We start from the raw sequence: 25249 nt of genomic DNA, 5'->3' as shown, positions 1-25249 counted from the left end.
TGTTCACAGAGGTTTTATTTTCGAGGTTTTCGCGTTTCACCGCACACTTAAAACCATCGCGAAAAGCCATTCCATTGTTTGACTATAGCGCTACTATTGTCGCAAATGCGAACTCAAAACATCTGCGACACTCCATTTTCTCCCTGCCACAAAATCAAATCCCCATGAACATTTCTGCATCTAAAGTAAATTATAGTTCTTATTCTTTGCAATCATTCTTATGGTTCGTATGGGTAGGGCTTCTTCTTCTTCTTCTTCTTTGGGTTAGGTAGCCAACATCAACTTGTTGATGAATCTGCTACACTTGGCTGATATGAGATGGAGGTTCGCCAGGCCTCCACCCGGGTGATTTGTAGTGAGTCACCAACTTCCAGACAGAAGAATTTGGACCATCGCACACCGGGGCATGCCCCTACTCTTTTTCGAAAGATGTGGTGGGTTCTTTAACGTGCGCGGGGGGTGGCTCTCCCCAAACACGGGACCTCCATTGAACGTCCTATCCGAGGGACGTCCCCAACTCTAGAAGAGCTAGGTACTCATTTACACCTGAGTGAAGTGAGGGAATTTGTGTTAAGTGCCTTTCCCAAGGGCACAACGTCCGGGCGCATGTTCAGACATGTCTGGGGGCAGCTGGGATTCGAACTGGGGTCCCCTTGTTTGACAGTCGGATGTTCCATCCATTACGCCACACGACGCCACAAGGGGGGTTGGGTGAAGGTTTTGTACAGTGGTGTTGAGTCGACGCAAATCTTGATAAATTTGTACGTATATACAGGATTTGGTTTTTGGACAGGGAGTGGTTGGTCAAGTCAAAAGTTGATTGAGGGCTTGTTCATCAATGCAGTCTCTACTAAGGAAAACTTTTTGTGGTTTCAAGTTGAAGAATACCAGCAACCACATATCATGATACTGAGCTCTCAATCAACTTTTGACCTGACCAACCACTCCCTGTCCAAAAACCAAATCCTGTATATACGTACAAATTTATCAAGATTTGCGTCGACTCAACACCACTGTACAAAACCTTCACCCAACCCCCCTGTCCATCCAGATTTGCTTGCCCCAACCCCGTCTGATCCAGATTTGTTTGACCCATATCCCCTTTACGGGCAATCTTTTTAGCCCCCATCAACTTTCTTGGGATAGCACATGCTTTGCTGTCCTTTGCATCAAATTATAAATTTTTGTGGGAGGGGGGCATGGTCCAAATCGTGTTTTGAGAATAATCTACAATCATCAGCTCCTTACAATATCATTTCGGAATCAAAGAACTTGCATTAAAAAGATATCAATAGTACACAATCTTCCGTACCTGCTACGTTATTTTGTTTTTCCGTGTTGTTGTTTTTCCTTGTGTAAAGCGAACACGACCGGGCAGATCCTTTCACTTCCGGGTTTGAAGAAATTACATACATGTAGCACCATATTCGGCACACCACAGAATTCGTTTGTCATCCTATTCACATAAGAATATGATGCTATTCTATGATATTACAAAAGTATATCTTAGTAAAATTATTTCAATGCAGTCATTTATACATGATTTAAGATTTGAAGCCGGGAGTTAGAAAGTAAACTCTTTATTCTTGAATCCGTGGATACAATTGTTGTGCTAAATTTTCGCTCAACACCGACAGTTTTCAGCGGTTGCAAACTTCGTGCAGCTGAAAATATGGTACGTTTTCTGCTACATTTTGAACTAAAATTGCACTTTCTGATCTTAGGCTAGCATGTATGAGTTTCAAACGTATTTGTAAAAGGCATCAAGTCGCCTTTCATGGCTTTAACTGGAGAAAAAAAGGAACTGTAGCTGTTCTTAGATTCAGTGATGTGACGTGTCAAGGGAAGGGGGAGGGGGGCGGAAGGAAAACTTGAAACTAGTGAAAGTTGTTGCCTCTTTTATATCTTGTATGAAAACATATAGACGTTAACCTGATTTCCGCTGTCAGTTGTTTTGATAGCTCGTTAAAATGTTGCTGTCTCATGGACTCGAGGATTTCCTTAGCTTTAATAATGATTTTGTGTGTCTTTGTTGTTGTCTTTGTTGCCTGCTTTTCTGCCATGATTCGTACTGCTGGCAAAGTGATGATTTGAAAAGGACGAAATTCTATGCTGTTGAAATATACTTTATTATCACTACAATTACTACTATATAGTAGCCACAGCGCTCTGGGGAGAGGTATTTATAGTCCTCCATCAGAGTCGTGGAAAGGTGCGTTGACAATTGCTAACATTTTCCGTTGGTGTCCCGCTGATCCCTTTTCGTCCCAGTTTTGGGTGTCCCAAGCTTCCCAGCAATTTTACCTCACCATTGTCCCAGTTGGCAGTCTTCAAATCTCCCCTAAATACATGTAGTCCAAAACACGATCTTTTCACCAATTCTACCGTAATCAGTATATACCAGTGCCATGTTTGCCCGCTTGTGGAAGTGCGGCATGATTACTAGTAAATGTTTACACACATGATTGAGCCTGGTTATTACAATAGTATGGGAACTGGGGTAGGACGAAATGTCAATAGAATCATACATGTACTTTCTTTTTGCAGTCAGCGATTTTCAACTTCCAGTCGCTCCTAGTGGTTGTCCTGTTGCTTATCTGTACATGTACGTACGTACGAGCCATGGCACCGCGCATGTTGGACAAGAACAAGACTGGGTAAGGTTCAACACAACAGTGATTATTTATATAGAATACAACACGGTGTATTCCGTATCGCCCAAGGTGCCTGCCTGGCAGGAGGGTGATGCGACCCGCGGAAGGGCAGGGACCAACCGGCAAGGGCGATACAGAATACAGCTATGTCATACCCACCCAAAAAAACACACATTTCAGTGCGAAATGTGCCAAGAGTTAAGAGAGTACTAGTTTTGTGTCCTTGAGTAAAAAATTGTAGGAACATTGATTCCAACCTACGTATCCGGTATTTGAATTTGAAATGCATTCGAAATAATCTATGACATAATTATAGATATAAACGTGTACATTTGATGTAAGCTTAGTAATCAAATATGTTTTTTACTATTCGAAGTGTAAAATGAAATGACACTAAAATATTGATGTTACTCAACTGTTCAAAAATCTCCATCTTTTATTTTTTGCAGAATCCTAGGAATTTTCTGGAAATGTGCAAGAATAGGTGAGTTGAATCAAAGGCATTAATGTCTTTTAATTTGCACCAAATAGAAAGAATTGCATGCATGCATGATATGACTCTACAGTCTACCAGGGGTTCATCTAAATCAGGAAAGAGGGGCGCTGCACCCTCTTATTGCAGCCCAGCACCCCCTTGTGGAATTCAGATTTTAGCTTAATATTCAGCATACAGCCTTCACTCAGCAATGGATTCTTCCATAAATACATAGAATTCACTCCCTTGCCTGTGTGCTCCCTCTTGTTCAATTTTTCTAGAAAAACCCCTGTCTACCATATATGTAAGAATAAACAAACAAGCAAACTCAATGACTGGTAAATGCATGCATGTTCTTGTTCATCTTTTTGTATCTATTTGTTCTTGTTCTTTTTTTTTGTTTATTTGTATTCAGTGACATTTGACACCCTCTCCTTGCAAATGTATGCTACGTAGCTTCATGGTCCAAAACTTGTATTGAAATTTGGTAGCAGGAGGAAGTTTAACTTGATATTTTTCGTTCTGTTTTTCACCAGGAGAGAGGAAAAGTCCGTACGTGGCTGTATGTTGTATTGCCATGGCCGTAGGTATTTTGTTCTGGGACTAACACATACAACACACATGTCATAGCAAGGACATTCAAGCTGCAACAAAAAACAATCAAGATCTCCACTTCCAAGCAAGTTACTCTTCACAGAAGAACATTTCTCCATGTACTAAAGAAGACATGGAACGGTTTGGTGGACATACTTGGAGGAACTTTTGGATTTCCGACTTGGACACTATACCCATTCCACTGGAACTTGGATATAGCCCTTTGTTATTTACTTGTAAGCAATAGGGTCTAGTATTTGAACCATTATTGCCCAGTTGCCATTGAAGTGGTTGTGTACTAATGTGTGACAAATAAGTGTAGTTAAAAGAAACACTGTTGCGGATAGCATTTGGGTCTATATGATACTGTAGACAACTGCATACCCCAGCCCCCCCTTCTAAGAATGGATGAATAGTAGGTATGTATTAAGGTGTAAAATAATATCAACTCACTCGTTTGCTTATACATAAAAATGTATAACACCAATGCCATACACTATACCAGGAACAGCTCCAAAACTTGTTAAGGTGAATACTTGTTAGTGTATGATAGTTGTGTTTTGTTGAAAAAAAACTTCCCATAGTTCATCCACTGGAAATTCTATCTATTGATTTGAATAGCTGAAAACCTTTCTGTAATCATGAATGCTGGTTTCCAACCCTATACTGGGTATACTGCCAGTATTGCACTTGTACAAACCATTGACTCTTAGAAAAACAGGTTACTTTTTGCTGTACCTGTCTTCTGATCATTCACTGACTGATAATGTATCAACTGTTACTGCTGTGTGACTGTGAGAAGTTCTTGTACAATGTACCAACTGATTTTTATATAAACTATTTACAGGTATCCTTACAATGGTCTCCTTAATTTTCAGTTAAGGTCGAGCAACTGTCATATGCCTTGTTCTTTATAGGACAAGTGTTTGTATTATGAAGTGTTGAGAGTGAAACACACACGCACGCACAATGTACATAGTATGCACACACATACGCATTGCACACAATGCAAGTACTACTAGTTGTATGCATGCACACACACAGATACGCACAATGTACATACATGTACTATGGACACATACATGTACATTGTACAGATTTGCATTGCACACACGCACAATGCACATACTATGCATGTACACACCACGCACACACACACATAATGTACACTATGCACATACACAGTGCAGTGATACATACTTTACGCGGTAAAAAAAGTTAAGCAGCCAACCTCAGACAGTGGATGAAGCATAATGCTTTATCAATAGCTGATAGTGTAATGCGGCCTTGCTACGGCTCACATTTTTAGTCAAGCATACTCGGTCTGAGTGGGTCACACCTTCTATTCTCGATATGTGTGTTGGGTTCTTTTATGTGCAGAGGTCTGACACTTGAGGTTAACACCTGAAGCTCCCTCATACACAGGGCCGCATCTTTATGTCACCATCTGAAATGAGGGTTGTAATCCCTCACAATATGGGGCCAACTTGAGGAATTTGGTCTATATGGTATCTAGGCCCATATCACACATACAGATTGCACTTCAGTCCTTTTTCGTTGTATAGGAATGTCCCTGTAGCTCAACTTGTGGCAGCCTCACAGTTAAGCTTCTGGTTGCATCTAGTTGGTAACTGGGAGACCCTGGTTCAAGTCCTGGGAAGGGCATCTCGCTTTGGGCTGCACCCGTTTTTTTGAAGGGATGTAAAATGGCCCGTACGCGTGTTGGAGGAGATGCCTCAAGCATGTTTAAGGGGAAGGGCTAGCAATCCAATGAAATGGAACTTGCTGCCATATGTATCACAGGGCACTTCAAGGTGAACAACAACAATATAGCACAATTAACACAATGAAAGCATTTCTAACTATTAGCCCTATATTTATTGGAAAAGACCGACTTTACATTTATAACAACATGGCTAGTTCATCTACAATATCACACTTTTCAGGTGACCATGTTTCCCACATTTCTGATGTAGGAAAACTGGTCAAAGGCAGTGGACACTTACAAGACTTATGAAGCTCTCTCCCTCCAACCATATCTAGCACCAAAAGGCTTCCTTGGCATGTAGAAGGTTAAAATAAACTGAAGTTGACATTCTGAAGGTAATCAAGTTTGTTTACGTTATCCCATACAAGGCCAAGGTCTTGTATAAGGTCTTTAAATCTGAAAAAAGGTACATGTCTTTTTTCCAAACTCTTAAAACTTGTAAGTATCTTGTTTTACTGATCTTCACTGTGGCTGGGTTACACACGTTTTCCAAGACATTTTTAAGTCAACTCGGAATCGACCCTGGCCTGTGTAACAAGTGTAGTGTACTTAAGTACCCTTTTGCTTGAGTCGACTTAAGTAACTTCGAAACCGCACTCTAGTCGCTTAGTGGGAGGAGCCAAGCTGCGTTTACGTGTGTCTAAATCCACGGAGTTGACTCCGAGTTTACTCAAAAGCGCTCATGTAAACCCAGCCAGTATTATCTAAGTCTACATGTAGATATATTACTTAAGAGTGAGGGTATACATATTTACATCATGGAAGCGATGTGTAAAATGAACTTGGAAATCAAATTGGGCATCAGTACTGACAGAGCTATAAACTTGACTATAAAATGAGCGAAAAGTCTACCTATACTCAGTCCATACATGTATATTATCACAAGCACCATCATTGTTGGTATACTATTACAGTAGTTTTAAACTAAGTATACAATTGAGTTTTGAACAGTAATAGCTATGAATGTAGAAAAAATACTATAAGCTATAATAGCTATGAAAAATACTATAAGCTATAATAGCTATGAAAAATACTATAAGCTATAATAGCCATGAAAAATATCATAAGCAAGACAATCAGTTCGTATTCAACTACATTACCTACATACTTATTAGATATTTCTCAAACAATGCCTTGTTTTCGTTTATGAAACTGTTAAAACTACGAAATTCTCAAAGGTTTGCCCAAATTCACAGTACGTTGGAATATAACAACACCATATTAATTGTAGTAATTTGAAACATTAAGAACTCTGTGAAAGTTGGCTTTATTACCAAAGGAACAATGGTAAAACAAAGCAGGCTTTTGCTATCGAAAAACTTGTAAAATGTATGATTTTGTAATAAACATTGGTTAAATTGAAGGCACAAAATGGAAGGTAACCCTAGATACACTTAATACCTAAATGCTAAAGAAAATATAGCGTGAACAGGCAGATGTTTTGTTCCTTGCACATGTAATATAGCGCATATCAAATATGTGTAAGCAGATGTGTGTAAGTAGAGCACTCCCTTAGCTTACTGAGAAATGGACATTGAGTATGACTAAGGCTGTGCAAGGCGGCACTAGGCTGTCCATTGCCCATGAGACTTGCTACTTCCTTCATCATGTCCCTTTGTGATTTATCTTGTGTCTGTCAGAGAAGATGTATATTGTGAAGCATATAAAATGAGTAATCGTGTGTGTTAAGCAAGACAGACTGGGATTACGGATAGAGAGGAGAGGACATGCAGAGTGACTTGAAATAAAGATCTTTCCCATCGGCCACGGCAACAACTGGAGTCTGTCTTCACTTTCCATCGGAGAACCCCTCTCTGCTATTCCTTACACGCACATGAATATTACAGCAACGCCCTCTCGCGGCGCCATGACGTTTGCAGTCATGTCAGAGGAACCCTTGAAGCAGCGCCCCACAGCGGTGTTTTTGGCAACTGAAGGGTCCGGGGCCGTGACAGTGTAGATGCCGTAGTTGTGGCCCAGTTGGTCGAGCGGCGCGTAGAAGGCGAAACGTCTGTCGGACTTCTGCTCGTGGACAGGTGGGTGGACGCGGAGGTATTCGTCCAGCTCTGTCTTCACACGAATACGTCTGCAGTTTCCCTGGAAACAGTATCAAACAATACGTTAGGAAGAAAAATTTGCAACCGTGCGCATAAACTACCTCACCAGTTCCTATGTACAATCGCAAACGGTTGACTATCAATCCTTCAAACCTCGGAATGTGTAGCTGCGTAGTTGTAACGTTAGTAATCCGTTCTTCACATCAGCCAATCAGATGATCCCACCCCATTTTTGGAAGGAAAGTTACCAGCCAATCACGTTGGCTTGAACGTAACCGGCGTCGTGATTGACAGGTCGCTACACCTGGGTAGCAACATTAGCAATCCGTTCTCCACATCAGCCAATCAGATGATCCCATCCCTTTTTGAAGGGAAAGTTACCAGCCAATCACGTTGGCTTGGACGTAAGCGACGTCATGATTGGCTGGTCGCTATACCTGGGTCATTTTAGCAACAAGAGTAATCCGTTCTCTACATCAGCCAATCAGATTATCCCACTCCCTTTGTTGTAGGGAAAGTTACCAGCCAATCACGTTGGCTCTTGACCGCAAGCGGCGTCGTGGTTGGCTGGTCGCTACAACAGGGTCACACAAAGCGGCAGGGCTTGGCATGACATGGTGGCTCTTTGCATAATGACAGAATACAGAAATACTTACTTGAGGCATGACTTCCACGAAGGTTTTATCCTCCTGCTCCTGGTCGTACAGCATCCCGGCGCACTTGAACTCGATACAGGTGGCGGAGACGTTGCCCTGGCCCGTCGACTGGTCGTCCCTCAACCCGTACACCTTCCCCCGCGTCACGGGGTGGGTCCCGCCGGAACTGATCGTACGCACCGTGACCGGATCATCACTCATAACCGCTACCTGTTCAAATGAAGAAAGAAAGTGGATTGGGACGGGGGACGTTGTAAACTTCTGCACGGTGCGGGTCCTGTCGGAACTGATTGTGCGCACCGTAACCCGGTACCTATTCACTCATTATCTTTATTACCTGTTTAAATGAGGGAAGAATATAGATGGAGACGGGTGATACTAGTACTGTAAAAAAACTTTTTTTGCAACTTTCGTGCACTACTCGCCGAGTTACGTACTCTATCTATGTAATTATAAGGTTACGTCTTACCTCAATGAAATATTCAAAGTTTTGTGATTTCTTTGTTTTATTCCTTATGGTTAATTTTCCGCTGATTTTATCAAATACATGCATTTTTCTGACTTCTTGAGGGGCGTCGGAAACGGGCCAAACCTGCGGCAGCAAACCGAACCAAATCAACAATCCAATCCTGCAAGTCTCCAGATACACCATTTTCTGCCACCCGGTCCAACCTTTGCCAGCGGTTACAAACACTCCAAGACAAACAGAAAGAAACCAAAACAATACCTCCGTTTTTACGGAGGTAAAGAGAAACTATACCTTGATGTAGCAGGCACGGAACTCTAGCGGGTACAAACACTTCAAGACAAAAAGAAAGAAACCAAAACAATGCCTCCGTTTTTTTACGGAGGTAAAGAGAAACTATACCTTGATGTAGCAGGCGCGGAACTCTAGCGGGTTGGGCCACCAGGACATGTGGTCAGGTGTCCAGGACATCAGGTCCGACTGGTCAAAGAACACGGAGTTGTACTCATACTGCATGCCCTCCGTACGGTAGAACCTGTAGTAGGGAACGGGCGTTGGATTACAATAAACAAAAAAATAAACAAAGTGGTACAGTTACATGCTAGTGAGACTGTGGAAAGGAAATGTATTTTTTCTTTTCTTAACTTCACTAATCATTCATTGTCGTCATTATCGTATATTTCGTCATGTTCACCAATCTTTTAGCAATTCTTTACCTGAAGAGTGAAGTGGCTGTTTTGATATTTGGCATTTTCTCACCTGTTCTTGAGACTGCAAAATATTACTTTTTTGGAAGCCTGAAACCCCAAAGTGTACATTTTCGTCGTTTTCAACACTCTTTTAATTCCGTTCATCTATACTTTACTTGAAGTGGTTGTCTTCATATTTGGCATTTTTGGCGACGCCTCAGGGGCGAGCCAAATTTTTACTATATTGTGTGCAGATTGCAAGAATTCTAGGAATTGTACAGGAATGTGAAAGTCCATGGGACGATAACTCAAGAATGCCTGGATGTATTGTCTTCATATTTTGTAGGTGGTCTGTGGGAGACTTTGTAATGATTGGATTTTGGGCCCCCTAGCGACTTTCTATGGTACTGCAGGGGAACTTTCATTTTTTTAAATCTCGTCTTCTGAACATGCTATAGTCATGATTTTTAAGTGGTGGATAGCTCTTTGTTAGGAAAATATGTCCTGTAGATTTGGACCCCCTAGCGGCTTTTTTTGAGTTGCAGGAACTGATTTTGACTCAAACTTTGAAAGAGAATAACGCAAGAAGGGGGTGGCGGATCATCATAATTTTTGGTGTGAAGATAGCTTAAGTGATGATTTATATAATCATATGCCAATTATGCAAATCAATATCCGATTTGCATAATTAATGAGGACAGTTAATAAATCCTATTATAGGACTCTCAAACACATGACATATGTAACTGAGAAAGAGATAAATATCGATAGATATCAATTATGCAAATTGATACTTAATTTGCATAATTATTGACAAAATACTATAAATCCATAGTGGTAAATGATGGGGATTTCATATTTGCACCATTTGGAAGTTAAGTAAATGTGGCCTCTATTAGACACAAATCTTGCATAGAGGGCCTCATTTACATAATATATGAGGAAATGGTACGATATCTTTTTTGTGAAAACAAGATTTTCATACATTGGACAACTTGTGTTATTTTGGCAGAGAAGGTGATCGACTGATATGATTTATGCGAGGTCCTTATTTGCATGTGGGCTAAAAACGTCGCCATGGCAACATCTTTTTATGTTGCCAATCTTGTTACACTTGTTCTTGAGACTAATTTTCAAAAACCTGAAACCCGAAAGTGTATTTTTTCGTCATTTTCATCAATCTATTCTGTCTGACCCTTAACTCTTTACCTGAAGTGGTTGTCTTCATATTTGGCATTCTCGCATTTGTCCTTGTCATCCCATCCGTACAGAGGGCCCTGTCCGTACCACACTGCGTTAGCACCGGGTTTGGGGAGGTTGGTGAAGATAGCGTTCGGCTTTGCCTTCGGGTCGTCGTGATCACTTCGTTTGTAGTCGAGATGCGTCAATATGTCCCGAGTGATGCCGATCATGTCCGAGTCCGCCGGGTTGGACGGCGCCGCCGCCAGAATCTCTTCGTCGATTTCCGCGATGATCTGACCAGTGTAGGCGTCTGCACGCTGGTCGTCACAGAAAGCGAACACGCATGCGCCGTTTGGCCCTGTTACCGTGCTTTCAAATCGTCCCCAAGATGGGGGTGGGGCCGAGTACCCTTCCTTGGGGTCAAGGTTAATCAATGTGACCGTCACTCCCTCTACCTGGCCCATTTTCTCAAAGTTTTCGTCGTTAAAAGCGCGAACTTTTGCCCAACACCGTCTATTCGTCGGCATATCAAAGTTCAACAACCTACTTTCCCTCATTTCTGTGTTCCCGACAAGCAACACGCGCGCTTCGCGCTTCCTCCGTTTAACGGTCTGCGGTTTGAATCCAACTTCTTCCTCCCAAAGTCCCGTCTCGGGGTTCATGGACCACAACTTGATGTCCTCTAAGTTTGTATCCCTGTGTAGGTTAAACTGTGAGGGGTCTAGGAAGAAATCAACCTTGCCGCCAACTTGAAGCTTACTATTTTCCTCGTCGCGGAAATCCATATCAAACATCCCAAATGTCCGAAGAGGAAAGTTTTCGCCTTCGTTGTCGATAAAATTCAAATCACTCTGTGCTTGTTGGAAGTTTGAGGTGTTTCGCGGGTCCAAGAAAGTGATGCTAGCTTTGACTTTTCCGTGATATTTTTTCCCGTCGCTTGTGAAAAACCTTTCTGGAGGAATGTCAACTTCGGCCACTGGATCTCTGTCTTTAACATCGCTGAGTTCGATTGTGACCTCTTGGTCTGCATCGATTTCGATAGGGGGCGCTTTTCTTTGGAGTCGTACGACATGGAAGATTGCGCCACCCTTTTTCTTGAAGGGGAGAATTTTAGTAGAGTCTAGAAATTTGCCTGAACGGTCGACGAAGGTTACCGCTAGCCGGTCCGTTTCGCTGGGAATATCGAAAGAGAAGGTTCCGTGAAAACCGGTGAAGGCAACTCTTTCTTTCCCCATGAAGATGAGACCGAAGCGAAGCGGTTCGCCGTTGTCCCCGGCGACAGCGCGGCCTCTGATGGTGATCTTCGGGAGGACACAGAACCGACACCCGCAGGTCTTCGCCACCCGTATCGGTAACTGATAATCTTTGCATTGAATCGTCCTTTGCTCGAACATAATGGTGCCACAGCAGTATTCTGAAGTAAAAGACAAGAAAGGTAAGAGAAAAGGCATACCTATTGAACAAGCCCTTTCTATGAAATCCTTGTGCACACCAAAACTACTAGTATTACAATTCGCTTCAAATAGAACTTAAATTACTTATTTACTCCCTTCTTAATCAAAATTCTGAAAATATTAGTGTTTCTTATAACTCCCAATCGACGATGTGAAACATGATGACAGACTTTCTTGCAGTTTGAGCCCTTCTAACGCCAGAAATTAAAGTTCAGCACTATTCGACTCCTATAGCTATCTTTATCATAGCACGTAATAAAATTCTGCAGCCTCTCATGCCAAGCCAGCCACTTGTGTTCATCAAGCAACGACCCTGGTGTATCGGCCTGCGTTCTGTCCTTCTAGCTGCGTAACCGTCAACCAATCAGACACTCCCCTTCCTGTTATTGGCGGGCAAGATACACCTGCCAATCACGTTGCCCTTGATTGTATGCGGCTATATGATTGGCTGGTAACTTCGTCATTCAGTAGCCAATCAGACACTTCCTCTCCAGGAGTAGGAGGGAAAGTTACCAGCCAATCACGATGCCAATTGACCGTAAGCGGGGACGTGATTGGCTAATTCATAACATTGTCTTACCGACTTCCTCCCTACAGCCGGCTGAGCTGGCCTCCCCGCGGCAGGGCTCGGCCTCACACTTCCCGACGTTCGCGAAATAGCCGTTCGTTTCTTCCTGGTAGCAGTCTCTAGGCAGCTGGATGAAATGATCAGCAGGTGTGGGACTACAGGCACCGTCAGACTTTTCTAAGAAGAAAAAAAAAAAAAAAAAAACAATGATAAGAAGTCCGATTGACGACTAGTTCTACCCCCTCTGACCTATATTTCCTGCCACTCCGACCTTTGCAGTTATCCTCCCACTCACTTCCTGTCACTCTACTGATAGTGTGTTCAAATAACAACGAACGCACACCAACCCAAACAACCAACCAACCAAACACACACACATGCCGAAAATATAGACTAAACAAAATGCGTCGTTAAACACCAGCAACTGTTGTAGCCAATGTTCTTCTTAGAAGCCTACGGTAGGGACATGGTCACGAGCATATATATTTCCTCGGATGCCAATGCATGCTGGGAGACGCGGGGTACTATGGGAATCTTATAGGCACCAGTGCCCAAAAAAGATATCTAAAGTATTCAGTCTATTACAAAGGCAAAATCTACATAAAATGTTCTAGTTTGAATTAAAACGTCTCTATGGCTTTGATACATGATCAATATAAGGAAGGCAAAAGTCGGTTACCTCTGACCGTAAGAGTAGCTATAGCGGAGAAGACCGATCCAGACTCTGACGTCGCCCTGCACCGGTACTGACCCGCGTCACGTAACGTGGCGTCAGGTAACTGTAACGTCGTGTAGTTGGACTTGGACTTGTCCATCATCTTGCCGTCCTTGAACCTGAAAAATGACGTCACTGTGATGCAAACTCGAATTATGGGGGAGGAAAATAAGTTTGCTGTCGGAAGATTTGTAAATTTGGTTCATTCTTCAAATGGAATATTTTCGGGGCAAATACATTCAAAGACATACAAAACTTGTGGGGTCGTGTGGCGTAACGGCAGTATTTTCGACACAGAACCAAGGGGCTCCGGGTTCGAATCCCCTGCTGCCACCGATCTTGTGCCTTTGGGAAAAAAGGCACAAGATTTTCCCCACTCCACTCATGCAAGTGTAAAAATCGGGCACTATGTGTGTGGGTCACGACATCAGCAATAGCTGCCTGTGTCTCAACAGTATTGCACTGTTGCAATTCCAATAAATCCAATCCAAAACTTCAAAAGTCGCTATCTGCCACAAACTTCTGTAGGTTGGAACGTACCATTCATATCGTGTAGGCGGTGGGTCTCCCTTTGCATCGCAGCAGAACGTAACACTGTCGCCCACAAACCGGGCTTTGCTCTGAGGGTGTCGCATTATCGTCGGTTTACCTAATGGAATTAAAAAAGATCACCTTGTAACCCTATAATTGCACTGGCTTCCAAAAAAAATTAGAAAGCAACTTTGATACCGTTTTAGCAGTATTACGAATGCCAGATGGTTTAATGTCCTTCGATGAACTGAAATGAATTAAACTTCAGCACCAAGGAGAGGGCAAAACATTCGGCAGCCGTAAGGGTGTACACATGCATTTCCTCTTTTATTGGTCTTTTTTTCATCCAAAATGCCCAGATCACTTATTTTCACTATTGTTAGGTTCACTACCACTTAATGGCATGCAACACAGAGGTATTTTCACTGAAGCCGTTTGTGAATTTTCTTATTATGTGAAACCAATTTCTCCAAAGTGATCATCGATGCGGGAAGTCAAATTGCTTCACCGACGTTGTCCTCATGCCAACTATTGTTTGGTTCCAAGAAAAAATTAGATGACAAAATGTATCAAAACATAGCACGGTACAAAATGATATTCGCCCTATGGTAGTCTCAAATCTCGCAATTTCTCTCGCGAGAGCATCATAGTTGGCCATAGATTAGATTGTACCTGAGGGAAAGAGGACCGCCCGGACTTCAGACGTGGTAGGTCTCCTGTTCTGCGCTCTGACCCGGAGTGGGACGTACTTGTCCTTCTTAATCAGAACCTCTTCACCGTTAGAACAGACGTCTTCGATCTGGAACCTATAAAAAGAGATCATAAGAAGAATACTTACAAGACATCAACTCTTCATGTGACACATAACAGTACGTCTGTTTACTAATTGAATCAAGGACATTATATATTATACCTATATAATGTCCTTGATTTAATGAATAGTCAAGGATGCCAACAACATTTCTGACATCTTAAAGCGTTAGTTAGTAGTTGGCTCCAACAAAAGTGAAGACTAGAAAAATGGTTTCTAAATTGATGGCAATTGATATACCGATATATGGATGGCATCCACGCTCGCATAAAATTTCATTCATTTCTAATATCAAAAGACTTAGATTGCATAATGTCCCAACTTTATTTTCGCACGCTTGTAACGGTTTTCATGTGCCCGTAGGATATCATCGGCATGTATCGAATCAATATGGCCTAACATACCGTCCCTTGTCGTCCGTTACTGTGACTGGTTCGTATGGCTTCTCTGCCAGGTACACCCTCGCCTTCTCCACCGGACGTTTGTTGGGGTCAGTGACCCTGCCCTTCATCACGTGACCGGGGCACTCGCAGAAGTCACAATCCACGCTCAGCTTACCCATGGTGCACTTCCTGGAGCAGTCTGATATATGATATTTGGAAGAAAATTGAATAGAAAACTAAACAATTATGAAGTTTTCAAGGTACAGATTTTTGGATACACACAGACACATACAACACATAAGTATAACACACACGTACACACGTACATACATACATACATACAAACATGCACACACACACACACACACACAACACATGTACACACATACAGACATTCACACACATACAGACATTCATACACATATACACATGCAGACACATAATAGATATTTGATAACACACAACACACATTTGCACACATAAGCAGACATTCACACACACATCGTGACATACAAAGATACACACACAACACTTACACAGGCAGGCATACAGACAGACAGACACACACACACATATACACATACACATACACACACACATACACATACACATACACATACCAAGTTTTATATTGAAGGCTTCTATATAAAACCTCCTTGCACATACACACACGCCACTTCGGTGAAGTAGCCACAACACAGCCCCTCTTACCTGGACACTTCCAGTCGGCGCACACCCTCTGTTGTGAGCTGGATCCCGCGCACTGTTTCCCGCCATGTCGCGGGGCGGGCAGGGTGCACGTCCGCCGCCGCTCCTCTACCCCACCCCCGCACTTAGCCGTGCACTTGGACCACTCTCCCCAGTCCGTCCACCCTCCGTCTATAGCTGCTCACAGAAAAACACCGATATACATGTTATAACAGTCCGTCTGTTTTGGTGGTTGGCATTGTCTCTCTGAGTCTCATTCTCCTATGTAGAGCCTTGCCCGCGGCCTATCATGACAATATACCTTGGGGAGGCTCTTCTAAACCAGGCTGAGGTTTCCACGTTTGTGGGCGTATCCTCTAACCAACTGTCGACTTTACCCAAAGAGCCACTGGGCGAGAGGCCATATGCCCACGAAAATGGAAACCACACAGTGGAAATATTGTGCAGTTCCGCCAACGACTGCTCGGTGGCGCAATGCATACTGTTTACAACTGTGTTGGCAACGTACAGTATATAGCGTATTATATATGTTATAGCATAATATATATTAGGATTTTACCATGGTCAATAGTGACCGACGGAGGCCATATATGTATATAGCATAATAAGCATATGCTGCTTTTCCTACGTTCGCATCAACTCGTATTACTTACAAAACTCACAAAGCGTTGAATCAACACTATAAACATACAAAACCCGCGTAATTGTCAGTGTGTAAGAACAGGGCAAACATAAGGAGAAGCAAAAGTAACACGGAAGGTAGTTTAAGAAAACTTTGAAAGGAAAAGACACGTATGTCGGGGTAATCCAAACAAAACAAACAGCCAGCAAATGGGAAAATATATCATTCAAGATTAAAAGCAGGAAACTGCAGGCATGTCACAGAAAACAAGTCGAAATTATTTATACGAAAGTAGGGATTAAAAAAACATGCCTGCACACTTTTAAAAATACATGCCCTTACATATTGCTGACGATTCCCATCATTCCTTGCGAAAGACATCTGCTCCCAGTGTTGTTACTGTTGCATGACGGGAGCTGATTGCCGTGCAAAATAACGGTTAAAATTCAAACCTGTTACATATTAGATGACATATATTACTGGTTAGCAGCAAAAGCGAGGCCAACTCACGGGAGCATTTAACTCTGCCACAAATGCGCGCTTGTACGACGGGCCCTGAGCACTTGACTTCGCTTTGGAAACACTGCTTACGTTGTCTCGTCTGGAGTTTCTTGGCGCCACAGCGGCCGCTCCTGGCACCGCACTCGCTCCAGGCTGACCACTCTGGAGTCGTAGTAGTCTTGACTGCACATGTGATCATAAGAAATAAGAAAATTTAACGGTCCCAAGGCCTTTAGAGACCGGAGGGAAATGTGTTGTTAATCTACTATGTCTTTTTATTCACAAAACATCAAACATAGAAAAGTTATAAATCATAAAAATATTCAAAAAGACAATCAGACATTTGGAAAAAGAAATGCAAAAATGCAGCTCAAGCTTAAGTCTACGAGTGAGTCCATACTCACCACTCAAATGAAAAGGAGGGACACGTTTAACTAAAAACGTTTAGTTTCCACAATGGAGTTTGTCAATTTGTGTGTAGGTATGGTATTATAAAGCCATCCCTCTCCTTATACCGCCTTTTACCTCCCCAACCGAAGTCAGGTTCCCATTTACACCTGGGTAGAGTGAAGAAGATCGTGTGAAGTGCCCCCTCATGTCCGCTATAGCCAAACCATAGGCAATCGACATTTGCATGTGATTATAAGGCGAAATACGTCGATCACAGCCAGTTCACGAAAGATCAAGTAGGAACACATGCAGCACATAGTTTCCTCTTCATTACTTAAATCTAATTTTCTTTCCAATAAATCCTTTGTTTCGCCTACCTTTTTTCCTCGGTAGGTCCCTGCACCAGAAGCGCACAGTGTAGTCCGAGCAGGTCACGTTCCCAAGCTGCTCTCTGTTCAGACACCAGAAACCGTTGCCGGGGTTGGCGTGGAACCTTGGGAACGAGAAAGATATTTCCGATCTCAAACACTTTTTAACTTTCAAGTGACGACATAGAATTGATGCATTTTCCATCCTGCAATCATATTTCTATCATTAAATCTGTCAGTTGACAAGCAGGGCTGTTTTCTTTTCTACTTGCTTTTGTTTTCCTAAAACGTGTCCTTATGTTGGCAATACGACAGATTGACTGATCATGACTGACTGACTGACTGCCTGACTGACTGACTGACTGACTGACTGACTGACTGACTGACTGACTGACTGACTGACTGATTGACTGACTGACTGTCTGGCTGACTGACTGAGTGCTGAGTGACTGGTTGACTGACTGACTCACTGACTGACTGACTGGTTGTCTGTCTGACTGACTGATTGACTGACTGACTGACTCACTGACTGACTGAAATGGGGACTGATCCCGTGATCGAGGACGTTCAAAGGCACTACAACAGCGTCATCATAATAAGAATACCGGTACCTTTCTCCCGTTCTGTATGCGGGGATCCCGAGGATGGTCCTGGCGTCCACCTCGGTAGGGCTCTCGCACACCTCCCCGGGGTGGTAGTACCGCACCGCCTCCAGCCGCTCGTAGTCGCCGTGACCGGTAGGATGGTCCACGTTAAACCACCTGGTCCAACCTACATGTACGGAAATAAATCTATTATAATTCAATTAAATAGTGCCTTCGCCAAGAAGGTTATGTTTTGCTCAGCGTTCGTGTGTGTGTGTATGTGTGTGTGTGTGTGTGTATGTGTGTGTGTGTGTGTGTGTGTGTGTGTGTGTGTGTGTGTGTTTGTAGACACGATTATGACGATAACTCGAGAATGCTTGGACTGATTGTCTTCATATTTGATAGGTTGGCAGGTCTTCTTGCGACCTCAAAATGATTAGATTTTGGCCCCAGAGCGACTTGCTATGGTACTGCATCGGACTGACGGTTTTGATATCTTTTGTTCTGAATATGCTATGGTCGTGATTTTGAGTGGTAGATAACTCTTGTTTAATAATTAACCAATACATCGATCGATTGTTTCATTGATCAAAAAAGGTAAAGGAAAATCGGTATTCAGGCCTCAGACTGAGGACGAAGCATGACGCTTTTTTTGGGAGCTATTATATAGTGCAATGCGGCTTCGATTCGCTACGGCTCGCGTATTTTTGGGCTGTTCGGCCCTAGACCGAGGAGTTGTGTAGGCGCTAGGCCCTGCATGCACCTCGGCAAACGATGATCAACGATCTCTATGATATCTATCGTGTTTTTCTTATGGTTTAACTCAGGGTGTCTCAGGGGAGCCTGTAGCAGAATTTCCTTCGGGGCTTGGTCCTGGAATTGAAGAGTTGGCCTGTGTAGGCTCTGCAAATAATCTAGCATCTAGGCTAAAAGTTATCCGAAAAAAAACAAGCTGAACAAGGCACTGTCCGCGAGGTCAGAAGGTCACAGACGGATTAGGAGGTTCCCATGGAATAGTAGAGATGGTGTTCGGGTCAGCCCATTTGTGGCTCTGCGGGGGTGTAACAGGTGCATGTCCTTCCGCAACCACCACACACAGTCAGGTGATATATGAACATCCGGGTACCCTGGGGGAGGGGTGACGTACCGTGGGAACTACAGCAAACCCTCGTATCGTTGTAGTATCTTACTCAATAAGGTCCTCAAGAGCAAAAGAAGTAAGGGGTTATGGTTGAATGGGGGTAAAATTTCATTAGTAGTGGACTTCAACAAATCACTCCAAATCTGGTTGGACCAAGCATGGTCCCTGTGCGATTGCCCTAGATGTCTGCGTTTCCTGTCAATAGCTGCACCAATTGCAATTGAGTAGTAGTCCTCTATTGGGGTGGGGAAGTATGGTGCTTTTTCTATTTATTTTCTGGCACTCTCTTCTTCACGAGACCGAAGGCTTGACGTCCTTAGTCTGTACTTCAGACTGTTTCCAAGTTCTACAGAGGCCAACACCTCGGCTCCAGGACCAACATGCCCCAAAAGAAATGTTACAACAGGCCCACCTGAGACCTTGAGAAACACAATCTGGTATCCAGGCTAGATGTCCCATTCAAAGGACGAATTCGAAGGGCACAAACTCTTGATTTTAAAAAGGACAATTAGTCTGACCTCTGTCCCAAAATATAAATCAGATCTGAAATCTCTCTCCTCTAAAAAGCAAGGTAACAGTTACATAACAATGCACACATCCCAATGATTTGCAAGTTTGCCAGTAGCCCACTACCCTGATATTCAGGATGGAGAATCTGAAGTTCTGAACGTAAGTTCTGCCTGCTCCTTGCATCCTATCATCTGCTTGGCGAGTATCGCCTTCACCTTGTCCCATCCACATCTTAACGATTAGATTTACTACTCCCCAATCCACTGTCCTCTACTCTTCTGGTTTTCAGAAGCCACGATAACAAGCTCGTTGTGTCAGGCAAGCAAGTTCAACGACACCCAGGACACAACAAACAACATCTGGTAAAGTCGTAACTCTCGCGAGAGAGGGCGGAGATCTCGTTTCACGCCCCATCGATCTCCACTTGCCCTGTCAGTCATCTGTTAGGGCGTGACGTATGGCCGTGAACTTCAACAGAGATGGCGGACATGAAGCGTTATATTACCTCAAAGCAGATGTTGGGAGGAAACTATTTATTTTTACCTTCGCCTGGAAGGTTGTGTTTTGGTCAGCGTTCGTGTGTGTGTCCTTCCGTCCGTCAACACGGTAACTCAAGAATGCCTGGATCGATTGTCTTGATACTTTGTATGAGGGTAGGTCTTCTTGATCCTTCTTGAGACCTCGAAATGATTAGATTTCTGGCCTCCTGGCGGCTTGCTATGGTACTGCAGCGGAACTTCTGGGTTTGATATCTCGTGCTCTGGACATGCTATGGTCATGAATTTTAGTCGGGGATAGCTCTGGTTAACAACTCTTTTTGATATACATGTATGTAATATTACAACTTACAAAAGTGGAGATATTGTCATGCCCTGTCCGTATATCAACCTATGTAGGACAATTTAGATACAAGACAATGCTATACTTTCCTTCCTACTTATAGTTGAGTATTAGCATGCAAAAGTAGATTGTCTTGACTGTTGTTCATAAAGTAGATTAGTTCTTTAGATTGGTTAGATACTTGTAATAGTTCAACTGCTATGTTTGTACAAGTTGCCATACATTGCACCTGTTACAACTTTTGTGCAATAAAGTTCTACACCCAACTCCACTTGACCTCATATATGTGGCAGGGGTGAATGTCAAGGTCGATTCATGAAAGATAAGGCTTAAATTTAATCAGGACCAATCAGATTTTCCCAATCCCCGATGTCTTTCCAAATTAAAATTCCTGACGTATGTATAACGGCGGTAGGTCCTGTGGCTATCTGGTATCGTGTACCCGGAACATACTAGTACCGTCTTGCTGAGTGGATGTTATTTGTGCTCTTCCAGAGATGTCACCACCCCCATTCCCACCCAGAGATGTCACCACGTACGTGCAAGCTCCCCCCCCCCGAGATGTCACCACTCCCCTTCCCTCCCCCCCCCCCCCCCCACCCGAGTGGCGGCGGGACACTCTGGAATGTGCGTGTAATCCACAACGTGGTTGCTTGAAAACAGACCGATAAGTTGGCCCCCACATCTGCTTGAAGATTACGATCTGCTTGAGATTTATGCCAGGAAAAGGAGAACTTGCACGACAAATATGACATGTCCACCCTCTTTACACGGATTAATATCTAACGTTAACCTTCTCCCTGCTGCCTAACTCTGTGACCAATAGAGAACGGGGTGCTAAACGGCTACTTCAGAGTGCTAAAGATATTGAGACCAAAGGCTGGATGACAGGACAGGACAGGTCACCAGTACCTATCCCTTCCATATCTGCTTGGACACTACTCGACACGGATCTCAAGCGAACGATCGTCTCAAGACTCTCCCAAGAGCTTGCTATCGACGTTGACGAATGTCTCTTTGGACGATAGGAGTCCAAACACCTACAAACTGGTAACCAATCAATCAATCAATCAATCAACCAGTAACAATTGTCCAGGGGAGAAGCAGCTATGTCTTTTTTACATCTCTGAGTCTGACTCTAGATCATTTTCAAGGCCGGACAAAGTGTAAAGAATTGAAGAAAGACAGGTTGCAGCTGCAGGGTGTTCAGACCACTGTAGCAGAGACCACAGTGGACTATAGCCTGGATGCTAGACCCCCAAACTCTAAAATATCTGTCGTGTGATAGATATTTTAGAGTTTGGGGGTCTGGCATCCATGCTATTAAGTGGACTACTACTATCAAGTAGAAGATACTAGTACCCAGCCCACTGAAAACGGACAACCCAGGTTAATGAATGTGTCCTTCAGTGGTCATCTGAGAGTTCAGAGGCCAAAAGGTGTCTAACACAGATGCCAGAAGGTTGAGGTAATCTTGTTTTCGACGTTCTTTCCTCATCATTCAAGGCCGAGGCGGATGTGAGAACTGGCGGTGCCCGGTGCGAGGTCTCCCGAGGGATGTCCCGTGGGACGGCCCGGTGTCTTCGGGCTTCACTCAACCCTTTCTACCTCCGCGGACAGATCGGTACCGCGCAGAGGGAGGGCGGGAACGGGCTAATCAGTTTGTTACGCGATTACGAGTGTCGACAAGAATTTTATCTGAGCTTGCGACCAAGTGTTTTTGATAAAGATTGATAGCCTTGTGTCCATCCTCTATCTAACTCCAATCCGTAATCTCCAAGCAGATCTATCGGTGGCAAGGCACCGATAGATCTGCTTGGAGAATTCTTATCCGCTCTTCTGATCGTTTTCGTGTATTTGTTTATTTGTCAGAGGAACGATCCTAGGATATGATGGTTATCAGGCTACCCTCCCCTTGGGTATTGACCATAAAAAATCATAATAGATTCTATTAGAACAATTGGTGGGCCTGCTTTAGCATGCCATTTGAGGGCGAACCGACGTATCATTAAAGTCGTTCTTTCAATTTGATAAAAAAGAGAAACACATAATAGTAACAATTGGTGAAACATCCACTTCACACTTGTGTTTTTTTTTACTTTGAGGGGGACATAGAGAAGTGTACGAACAGCAAGAATAATACATTTCAATACAATTTGATATTTCAATTAAACGTAAATACAGTCGAAAGCACGATTGCTATATTTTTCATTCCACTCTGTAGCGTCTGCTACGATAGAGTAAAGTATAGTAGAATCTTCGACCAGGTAAGGAATAGTACGATTCCAGTTACTTGACTTGACTTGCGTTTGGGGCGCTCTTTATTTGACGGACATCTCTGGTCTCTTTGGGGTATCCAGTGTCCTGTAGTTGTACACTACTAAAGACCATTTGTTTTTACTTTTTTAAACTGGCGACTTTGTCCTTCAAATACAATGATATCATGGCAAAGAATCAAGGCTGTACATAGGTTACTGGCCTCCTATGAATTTGGCATAGTTTTCGCATGGATCAACTTGCATATTTCAAACATATTTATCCACACACATATGTATGGTAGAGCACTTTCACGCCACGACAGGCACTTTATTAGGCCAGGGCCTCCTATATTGAACACGGTAACTCTATACCCCAATAAACAACTCGAAATGGGATGTCATGCAAGGCTGGCATACTATCACATTGAAACGTGACATTAGAGTCTTAAGTTATAAAAGCCCATTCATTCAGTAGTTCATAGTTCAAGTATCAGGGGGAGGGGTGTGGGCGTGTGTGTTTACAAAATTGATAGACCTTCTTCTTCTTCGTTATTACATGTTTAACCTCATTAAGTTGAAGACTCCAAGCACGGTACGTAAGACGCACACAAGACCGTAAGGTTTGATCCACTCACACCGGGAAGGACCCCTACTCTTTTCGATAAGTGTGGAAGGGTTGTTTAACGTATGCTCGCAAAATAAGCCGAGAATATAATATCTTATGAACTTAATCGTATTTGGTAATTGGTTAAGACTTTTTGTACTCTTTATGCTTGGCAATAGTCTACTAAATTTGATTTTCAAACAATATTTATATCAATTTTATAAGTAGTGTGACGTTGCAATATATAGTAGCCTTGAGGTTGTATGTCTATATGGACGTTTGCCAACGCTGTCCTCAATTAAACTTTGGCATTACATATTGTTTATAACACATGTTAAAACATTTTCGTTCCGAACATAGGGACTATCTCGTTACAAACGTGTAGGGATTAAAAAGAAATGAAAGGACGTGGTACTTAACTCAAGAGAAAAAGAAAGAAGTTGATGTAAAAGAAAAAGAGATAGAGGGACTGAAATTGTCTTTTTTAGTCAACCTTAAACGTTTTAGTGGAACAGCCCCCTGGTTCAAGTGCACATTTAACCGTGACTGAAGTTGCTAGGTGGTCCATCCGCTCAAAATCTATTAAGCTGGAAAAAGCGTAGTCTTGTTCTAATCTTAGTTCTTAAGTTGAGCTTGGGTTAAACAATTCTACACGCAACGGTTAGAAGGTTAAGTTCACGACAAAGCTACGCCACCGGGGGCTTAACAAACTGTTTATCAACAAGTTAAGCGTGTTTTCGTTTAAAATACGTTCGTTAAGAGAACGTTTAGGTAGCAAAGACGCGTCTAACATGTGTTTGGGACACAGGGATTGTCACTGTAAAGGTCTCCTTGTTAGGAAGGGTGTCTGGAAAAATAAATGATACGGTCTTGCCAGCATTCCTCTTGGGACGGTATGCCGGCCAAATCAGTCACCCCGCGAGTGTAACAAAGAAGCCATACAACTACCCGGTAGCCAACAACATTTTTAGATAATGAGAAAAACACACGAGTGTTGAAAAATAAAGTGTCTCGCAAAACAACAAAACGATGATGCTACGCCGTAAGGTAAAACCGCGTGTCGACATTCCCTACATTGCTATGATGGCCACTGTGAGGTTATGTGACGGTCGCACGCTTTGGAAATACACAGAAGCGCACGGCGAGAACACTACACAAACACGTCTTACTAAGACCAAAACAACCAAGAATTAAAGTTACACAATATTTTGAAACTTGATGAGGAAGTAAGAGACATACCTTGGCCAAGAACTGCGCAAGGAAGGAGAAGGAGAAAGAACAGAATAGTCTCCATTGTTTCCCCACTCGTTGTCCTCTATGTGTTCTGCGCTCCTCTCAAAGGACGGATCTGTTTCGCTGGCGGGCACCAGTCTTTTAGACTACGTATTTAGGGGTCGCGGGTTCGAATCCTATTGGTGCAAGGGGACTACTCCCCGCGGTACAAGAACGTGATTCAATCGCAGAAACGGGATCAGGGATTACTCTCGAAGACCCATGACGACAGCGTTGAGTGGGAAACGATTCGGATGAAATATTTGGACGTTTCTATATACGGAGGGATATAAAAGATACCGTATTTGGAAGCTGGTATTGCGACACGACTGTGCTATTTTACGACAGCGATGTTTTACGACGTTTTTATGTTGCGGTAGTGGATGGAAGTGGCTATTGACAAGGGATCCTGTCAACAGTAGAAACATTTGCATTGCTGACAGGATGA

The 25249-nt window shown here is 43.1% G+C and overlaps 1 protein-coding gene and 1 long non-coding RNA gene across 3 annotated transcripts; one reads left to right on the top strand and one right to left on the bottom strand.

The window, feature by feature from the left end:
- The first annotated feature begins 2578 nt into the window (after positions 1-2578).
- Positions 2579-3143, top strand: LOC136425330 (uncharacterized). Its single transcript, XR_010753996.1, has 2 exons — positions 2579-2657; positions 3104-3143. It is a non-coding gene; the product is annotated as an uncharacterized lncRNA (long non-coding RNA).
- Positions 3144-5578: 2435 nt separating this feature from the next.
- On the bottom strand, positions 5579-25095 carry LOC136425329 (cartilage intermediate layer protein 1-like). Of its 2 annotated transcripts, none has more exons than XM_066414178.1 (14): positions 24769-25095; positions 18204-18363; positions 17602-17717; positions 16844-17017; positions 15715-15888; positions 15025-15202; positions 14482-14615; positions 13819-13927; positions 13243-13397; positions 12576-12740; positions 10569-11955; positions 9073-9205; positions 8205-8414; positions 5579-7588 (listed from the first exon to the last, which is right to left on the bottom strand). In XM_066414178.1, the coding sequence occupies exons 1-14, from the start codon at positions 24821-24823 to the stop codon at positions 7316-7318; spliced, it is 3423 nt and encodes a 1140-aa protein (XP_066270275.1). In that variant the 5' UTR covers positions 24824-25095; the 3' UTR covers positions 5579-7315. The 2 variants fall into 2 exon arrangements, with proteins under 2 accessions (XP_066270275.1, XP_066270276.1); XM_066414179.1 differs by having other exon boundaries at positions 16925-17017; positions 24769-25094.
- Between the last annotated feature and the right edge of the window lie 154 nt (positions 25096-25249).

This window comes from Branchiostoma lanceolatum, chromosome 19 (genome assembly GCF_035083965.1).
Source record: "Branchiostoma lanceolatum isolate klBraLanc5 chromosome 19, klBraLanc5.hap2, whole genome shotgun sequence".
Lineage (NCBI taxonomy): Eukaryota > Metazoa > Chordata > Leptocardii > Amphioxiformes > Branchiostomatidae > Branchiostoma > Branchiostoma lanceolatum.
The sequence above is the reverse complement of the archived record's forward strand: the minus strand, read 5'-3'. Positions and strand labels throughout refer to the sequence as shown.

Excerpts from the sequence above, each read along its gene's own strand:
- LOC136425329 (XM_066414178.1), bottom strand. The coding sequence starts at position 24,823 with ATGGAGACTATTCTGTTCTTTCTCCTTCTCCTTCCTTGCGCAGTTCTT. Across the intron at positions 15,889-16,843 it reads TGGCAGAGTTAAATGCTCCC|CTATAGACGGAGGGTGGACG; the intron begins GTGAGTTGGCCT and ends TTCTGTGAGCAG. Across the intron at positions 12,741-13,242 it reads AGCTACTCTTACGGTCAGAG|AAAAGTCTGACGGTGCCTGT; the intron begins GTAACCGACTTT and ends TTTTCTTCTTAG.